General features: G+C 41.3%; 1 protein-coding gene across 3 annotated transcripts in view; it reads left to right on the top strand.

Annotated features, from left to right (window-relative positions):
* The window catches only part of bahcc1b (BAH domain and coiled-coil containing 1b), a 107,343-nt gene extending 104,210 nt beyond the window's left edge, over window positions 1-3,133 (top strand). For all 3 annotated transcript variants that reach the window (XM_034194572.1, XM_034194571.1, XM_034194573.1), the window contains one exon: window positions 546-3,133. In XM_034194572.1, the coding sequence (XP_034050463.1) occupies window positions 546-755 (210 nt within the window). In that variant the 3' untranslated portion in view covers window positions 756-3,133. The remainder of the gene's footprint in view (window positions 1-545) is intronic.
* The last annotated feature ends 5,516 nt before the right edge of the window (window positions 3,134-8,649 follow it).

An 8,649-nucleotide genomic window follows, 5' to 3' on the forward strand; every position in this document is an offset into this window, starting at 1 on the left:
AGGCTGCATGGGACGTCTCAGCATAGAATGAGGTAACGCAAATAGTCTTTGGGGAAATTGTTGGGGAGTTGTAGCTTGACCCATTACGGCACCAAATTTGACCGCGTGTAAGAGCAGCTCAAGAGTCACAGATTTGTAGAGCGCAAACCGTACCAAAGCTGTCAAACGAAAACATGATAGCAATTCTGAACAACTTTCTTTTACATTTCTTTTTTGTACAAACACCTTTCACTATTACCTGTAACAGGCTGATAAATAATTGTCAGCTAATCCACACAGGTATAGCATCTGATGAAGCTTGAGCATTGTCATGATTTGGTGCCATACACCAGGCATAAATTCCAGACAAATTTAAGATGGATGGTAGCATTTCAATGGTCATAATGTCATCCATTAAAGTTGCACAAAATAACTGCAGACTCATTTCCATTCAGGCCTGATTTGGCACATTTTCCATTGTACAATAAGCTTAAATCTGTACCAGGAGCCTTTTGGTAAAAGCCAAACTTTTTGCTGACTTATTTCGTTTCATCCCCTTCTCTTAGAATGCCCTGTACCAATCGAGCCATGAGGATGAGAATGACGTGCAGACTATCTCCCATCGCTGCCAGGTTGTCGGCAAGGTTGAATACGATCAACTGATTCATGATCGCAAATCTGGTGGCACAGCTAACGACTTGTTCTACTTGGCTGGAACCTATGAACCAACCACAGGCCAACTAGTCGGCGTAAACGGTGTTGCGATCATGTCCTAGGTCCATCTAGAGAGAACCCAGGATAGTCCTTCATAATGCTCCAAGGGACAAAACGAGCCCAAGATGAAGTGTTCTAGTCTTGGTCCCTTGGAGGAGAAGAAGCTCGCCCTCTGGAAAAAGCCCGGTGGAGGTGGTATTTTGAGGAGCTGAGCTTGGCAAAAGCCTGATACAAGACATCGCAAGGCTCTTTGTCACAGCAGAAGTTTGCAGCCGGCCCTGTGCTGGAATAGCGGAGAATCTTGTTGCTGTGACAAGATCACTGCAACTAAAGAACAGAAGCAAAGGACATAAGCACTTTGGAGTATATATATGCTACAGAGGGAGGCTCAGCTTTCTAAAACAAAGACTCAAAACTCGGGAGAGAAGGGGGAGACAGGAAGAGAGAGGCTGTAAACCACACTGGTTTGGATCGCTTTAATGTTCTTACTCTGGTATTTCGATGATGACAGCATGATTGGCAGATCACCAACTGGACCAAAAAAAAAAACAAAAAAAACAAAACACTGTAGATTGTACATCATGTGTAATCGTGTGAGTGTTTGCAGAGTGGCTGCGACGACCCTGGTTGGCATTTAATGAGCTCTAAGTAAACAGTGCTTTAGTGCGCGTGGACGTGTGCGTGCTCCTACCGTATGTGTGTGCAAGCCAAAACAACTCCATGGCACGCCTTCGGTTTGTCTTTAACACTCAGAATATGAACTTGTCCAGTACTTAACGTGGCAGTTTTCAGCCCGCACGGCTGCAAAACGAACGTTCCTCCCGTCAAGCCATACGTATGATACCTCTCTCGTATCCTTCAATTCAGGTGCGCAGACGCATGTACAGGTACTTTATTTTAACTGTGCATGCGTGTGCGTGTGTGTGTGTGTGTGTGTGTGTGTGTGTGTGTGTGTGTGTGTGTGTGTGTGCGTGTGCGTGTGTGTGTATGTAAGAGGGACTGTGTGTGCACTTTGTACAGCCTTATGTATAAAATACATGTTGTAAATAGTATACATATAAATGTTCTTTTTTTATTTGCAAAGAAGATTATTTACGTTTTATTGCGGTGTACGTGTGGGGTCGGGCCGTCTGGCAGAGGGAGGAGGCTGGGTTCGCTTCCCTTCTTTCTCATTGCACTGAAATGGATCGGATGTGCGGATTTGGGGTCAAAGCGTACATCTGATGTGAAGATTTGTAGTCGTGAAACCTGCTTCAGGCAAGAGAAGCAAAGATGTCGGTGGAAAGGATTTTTTTTTTTTTATCTTTTTTTTTTTTCTCTCTTTATTTTACACTGTAGGATTTAAGCGTACATTTCCTGTGCTGGGTTTCAAATCCGTTTTCTTTCTTTTAATTTTTTCTCTCCCCACAAATACTGGAAAAAGCAACTGAGTTTCTGCTGATCCTGAAAGAATCTACTTCTTTATTTTAGCCTGTATTGCTCCATAAAATATAGATATTTATCTGGCATTTAAAAATTTAAATAAAATATAAAATAAAATACCAAAGCACCTGTGAGTTTACGCTTTGCCACATTAGAAGAATACAGTTTTATGAAAATCAGAGAAAGACGCTCAATCAAATCTGAATCCGGGGCCCTGCAATCACCGAGGTATTTGAAAAATCGAGGTCCTCTTGTTGTCTGCTCCCGTTTCATCCAGTGTTGCTATGACAGCCTCCAAGAAACATTGCAGCAACATTGTCTGTGCACAGCCCAGCTGATGCACTTGAGGTCTCTATGGCAACCAGAATGGCATCGCGTGACTGTGAAGGACAATCAGAGCCAATCAATGGGACAATGTTGAGAGACGAAAAAAAAAGCAAGTTAAGGATCAAATCGCAAATTCTGCTTCTTGTCACTTTTATTCCTGCTTTGCCAAAAAAAAGTCCGCATTTTCTGTTTTATTTTCCCCGTTGAACTGTTGTCTTACTGTTTATGCAAGCTTGTGATGACTGTTTGGCGTCAGTGTTTAGGATGTACAGGGGAAGAACACGAATGCCTTTTATTTTAGGACATTTACTGACTTTTTAACAACAATCTTGCTGTTACACTGCAAAGCAAAAGCTTTAAAAGGAGTCTAATGTGAAAGTCGGTTTGAAAATATTACTTTTATGGGTCTTTAATTGATTATTTTTTTTAAAGCTGTATTTTCTTTAAGAAACACTGGATTCAGTTCTAACATCACTTTTTTTAACAGTAACAACATTAAAATTGTGTAACCTGTTTTTTTTTTAAGACCCACTGGAACCTGCTTTGTACGGTTAGTAAAAATATATATCATGTAATTTCATTCATTGTTTGGAAATATGATTTAAATATTTCCTCATGTATAAAAAAAAGAAATTATTTATCTTTAATTTTATTGCCTTTTTGTGTTTCATTAAAAAAAGATTCTTACAAATAAGTATGTAACTGTTCTCTCTCTTTTTTTTTTTTTTTTTTTTTTTTTTTTGTTATCCTGCTGGGTGTGTGCTCCCTGTGAATGCAGCCTTGTGTTATCAATGCCGATCATTTGTCTGCTGTAGGAAAAAGGACCGCTGGAGAAAGCGCGGAAGAATGAGGAGGAGGAGGAAGCAATTTGAAACTGTAGCTGATAGAAATGAAAGAATGGAAGAGAGGGAGAGAGGAGGTAAAGTGTATCTAGTGGCATTTTGTGACAAACAACAGGATAAAGTCTTCTCGGGCTGCACAGGTGGGTCAAGTATTTTAGAATAATATAAATGGATCATATTCATTAGTTATCAGCTGTCTGCTGTTTAAAAAAAAAACTGCTGGGGAGAAAACAGTGTAGGGAGTTCTTGGACAAAGTGCACAATTTTATTGTGTTTTATTCAATACTTATATAATACTTACATATTGCTCTGCAGCAGGTGTTGCCGACCGATTGGTCCCCCCTAAAAATCGTTCCCCCCTTCCTTCACTGCGCATGCCTCATTTCTGAGCATCACAGTTTCACCAATTATCACCTCGTTTCTGCTTCAAACTGTACTCCAGTCATCATCCATCTCAGCGACAGATATTTGAAGCTTTTGTACAACAATCATATCCACATAAATTCAGCATTATTTCATAATAAAAGATGAATGAAGCGATCAGAGTGCCACAGCGCGATGAGCTGCTGATGCTGCGTTCACTGCGCCTCCGTCATTTCAAAGTGTCTGTAGCAACTCACCGATTATTGCCTCGTTTCTGCTTAAAACTTTTTTCACCTTGTCAGCTGATGGTTAATAATCACATTATTCCCTTTGATTGCTTTGGGTGTAGAGAGTCAGACGAGCTGCTGTGGTCCCAAATGAGGCATGCGCAGTGAACGCAGGGCGGACCAATTTTTGTAAGGGGGACCGTTCGGTCTGCGACATTAGAACCTTCATTTGTGATGAAGCTTACTGCAGCTTTAAAGCATAGCTAAAGGACTCACCTTTGACCTTGTATATGCAGTCTGGCTGCCTGATGGCTGCGGAGAAGCAGTGGCGGTTCTACGTTGGGGGTTCTCTGTAACCTCTATCACATATGCACTTGAGTCAATGAACGTTCCTGCTCGCATGTGAGAACACGTGGAGCTGAAGCAGCTGTTAAGATCCCCAGTTTGGCCCCTTGTGAGAGGACAGCAGGGGGCGCTGCTTGTGGTTGAACACAGACAGCAAAAGAGTTGCAGCCACAACATTAACTAATGAAATTATTCTTATTTACTGCTGTTTATGGCTTCTGTTAAAAAAGCACTTTTTAATGCATAAACTGCAGGGGCACTCAGTAAAGTGCTTACCACCATGAACTGTGACATTTCACGTTATTCTGGCACTGGAGGCTATATGTAACCAATCGTTTCACCACCTATGACCGCTACGGTCCAAGAGGTAAGAAAAATGGTACATGCACAGCGCTGACTATGCATGGATTTAAGATAAAGAATTTTGGTGGATAATTCCCGTATTTTTTCCAAATGTCAATGGGGAGCGCACCCCCCCTCCCCCCACACACACACACCCATACACACATACAAAGGCAGTGCTTGTGACCAAAAAAAACCCAAATCATATTTGTCTTATTTTTATTGCTGTTCTACCACTAATCCTAAAGATCTGAACACTACATGTGAAATGTGTGTTACCTTTGGATATTCATAGAATTATGCACAAAATATGCATACATTTTCATTTGAAATTATATGAACCACTTCATGAGAATGTGTTGCCTTATTGTTAAAAGTTTCTCTGTGATTTTAGTCCCAGCTGAATGCACTATTTCTATAATTTATACAGAGTGCACTCTGATATTAGTAAAGACTGATTTGGGATATATTAATCCTGTCTGAATACACGTCAATAAATATTCCATGTGGAAAAGGAGTTTTCTGCTGTTAATTTTATGTATCTTAAGTATTACTGAGGCAATCTGGAAGACAATCAACATGGCAACAGTAGAGATTTGACATTCACAGAGTTTGTTCACGTTAATGGCTACAGTCTCTGAAATCATGTGATTACATTCATGTCAACGCCTGAACTCTGCATGCCCTCATTGAGTATCTTCCATAACAAGCAGGTTTTATAAAAAATAAAGCAACACATTAGATATAGGTTAGATGAGGTATATGTGTTTTCTGCTTGAAGGAGAGGTGTTGGAGCATCTCCTTTGCTTTGGCACGTGCAGAGAGAGCTAAAAAGTCTCATTCTGTTTATTTATTTTGAGGGGCAGGCTGACATCCAATCAGAGTAGAGTGGCACCGTGACATCACTGGCTGGCCTCTCTCTGGCACTTCAAAGCATCTCGTGGATGTTAGCGTGGTAATGTCACTGGCTGGTCTAGCTAGTTGCTAACTGCGCTTCGTTTGTGCGTGAATATAACCTCTTTCACATATATTGCGTAAATGCTACCGACAAACACTTCTAAAACTGAAAACGCTGTTCTTATAACCTGATAACACCTATGGAGTGATTTACAAGACATCTCGCGGACATCGGCGTGCATGCTAACGTTTGTGAACGCAAAGCTAACTGCTGCTCTTGTTAAAAGCTCATGTATGTGCACACGCACACCCTGCTGCAGATGCTGTTAAAACGTAAATAAAATATTGTTTATGACTGATTGATTACTTTGCATATTCTGCAACATAAATATAAACATACAGAGGTGAAGGTGAACTGATAACACAAAGCATAAATGCTTATTTCCATTGTGGTCCCTGTGAAATGACAAAATAGAGGGGCTTGATTAGACATGAACAAATTGTACGTAAGACAATAGGATAGTAATAATTAAGGTAAATAACAAATGTGTAATTATATATATATACACATATATATATGTAATATACATTTCACCATAATATACCAATTAAACAACTGCAAATTATAAAGAAGACAATGCTCATACGGCCGAATGTATTTTAACTATCTGAATCGTGTTTAAGGCTGCATTAAGAAAAGGGGATATGACATGAGGTTTTGACACATTTACGGGGGTTCACCCACGGAGAACATTTTTGTTGTTAAGAGGGACGTGCCCCCCAATCAGAAGCGCCACTGGCCTGAGCACAGCGTCACCTGTTTTATTTGTCAGCTGTTCCTTCACTGCTTCTGCTTTTCTTCTTGGCCAGCGTATCTGTCACTGCTTGACTTGTCAATGCAGGAAAAGTTGACTCGTGTTTTCTTTTCAACTGCTGCTAATGGTCATCAGCAATAGCTCGAAATCATATGTACACTTTCAAAGACAGGTTCTTTGTCCAGTGGAATGCACGTGTGTTTGTGCTCTTTTTGTCTTGTGCATTTAACTGTTTCTGCAGTTTACTGTGTTATTACAAAGACGAAGAAACCCTGCCAGTCTGACAACACATGCACGCACACACACACACACACACACATGCACGGCCTTTCTCCACACTGTTGGTCTTTTGCATCCTCCTCATCGCCTCCTCAATCAACCAACGCCTTCAAAACACACAGACATTAAGTGCGGTCTTTGACTCCTTATCAGGAGCTTTGCACAGGGCTTATCTGGCTGACATTGTTAAACTACTTTACCCAGAATGCCGCAGGAGATAGAGGCACAATAGAAGGCAAGGGTGCCCTCTGGGTTAATGAGAGCAGGCTTTCACGGCGCAGGAGCAAACATGCAGTGAGCTCATTTGTCTGTATTATTACTGTGTGTGAAGGGGAGGGGCTTCTGCCAGAGGTGTGGCAGCATTTTTTTTTTAAAGCTTCCTGTTTGGTTACAATTTTCACACAAATGTAATTATTGGTTTGTCAGCAGGTTTGCTTAAAATCAAAAGAATGCATTTCCCCCAAAGTTTTATGAGAAGGATCGGGAGGTGGTGGCGTAACGGTTTGCACGTTGGACTGGGACACCAGCAATCCAGGTTCGTTTCCCCATTGCAGCCACGCTCACAACTGGGACTCTTAACAGTGCTGGGGAGGAGTGAGAGGCACGTGCCGTGGGCCCTTCTGGAAATAAGGCCTTCGTTGAGACTTTCGTTGGTTACCCACGTTAAATAAGAGAACTTCAACCTCAAGGATAGTCCCACTTTGAATAGAAAGCACTATATTTTGTGGGCGCTCTGCAAACAAAAGGGGCGGAGCCAGAAAAATGCCAAAAAATGCGGTACAGCAGGTCTGTTTAGATCCAGACTAGGACTAAAGTGAATGAAGCTGTTACGTATGTGCACATTTTGATATTTGTGTACATATTTTTATACGTGTTGGGTTATATAATCAGGTCACGAAGTAGGAGTTAGAGGATTATCAGCCTTTTCTGCATCCATGGTTCACGTGAGTTTCTCTCCAGTCGGTCTGACTCATTGGTGGTTGTGCAACGTATTCTGTGGCAACAGATGGTTGTCTTACATAAATCATGCATTCCTGGCAGCGTGGAACTCATGTCCCTGTTCTCTAACATTACAACACCAACAAACCTTTGCTGTTCTTTCTCTCTTCATCTGTTTTATGACTTGTTTCACTTTCTGGTCCATTACACGGAATATTTATCGAAGAAGAAATATGGTGATGGGTTCTTCTACTTTTCTCACACATATCTCGCTAAATGGAGACGAGGGCACACCACCAAATGTTTCCACGATGTCAGACGTTAAACATTGTTCCCTTAAAGAAGTGAGCTTTGTTTTTGCAGTTGCTATATACTTCAGAGGAGAGAAGTCCATTGTGGAAGTGTTGAGAGAGTGCGTATCTAACGAGGGAAACATTAAAACAGGTACTGACTTTTTAACAAATTTACACCGAGGTCCCACCAGCGAACGGTGCATGTGAAGGCATTACAACGTGATTACACAGTTCTGAGCTATGGAGTATGTTGAAATCATAACAGCTGCAGATTTTAAATTACAGCTGCACATATTAAAAGCCACCTCTTGAAATTTCTGACAAAAGTTGAGTAATTATATCTTTTATCAAATGGTTACTTGATGAATGCAACAGACCAAGAATTATTAAACAAACTAATAAATAAATGAATAAATTAATAATTGAATTTGGCATAATTTTGTGCCTGTTTCAGCACAAAATGGACATGGGGTCTACTGTGATTAAACTGGTTTTTGCCCCCCCCCCCCCCCCAAAAAAAATGAAACATATGTATGCAAGTTCAAATTCCCACATTTACAATTACACACAAACACACACACTCACTCACTCTTCTTCAACTGCTTAGTCCAATTAAGGGTCGCAAGGGGCTGGAGCCAATCCCAGCAGTCATAGACCGTGAGGCGGGGTACACCCAGGACAGGACGCCAGTCTGTCACAGGGCCACAAACAGACAAACACATTCACACCCACTCACACACCTACGGACAATTCAAAGATTCCAATTCACCTAACCCGCATGTCTTTGAATGTGGGAGGAAACCCACGCAAACACGGGGAGAACATGCAAACTCCATACAGAAAGCCACAGGTGGGAATTGAACCC

The sequence above is a fragment of the Thalassophryne amazonica genome, chromosome 18, assembly GCF_902500255.1.
Source record: "Thalassophryne amazonica chromosome 18, fThaAma1.1, whole genome shotgun sequence".
Classification (NCBI taxonomy): Eukaryota; Metazoa; Chordata; class Actinopteri; order Batrachoidiformes; family Batrachoididae; genus Thalassophryne; species Thalassophryne amazonica.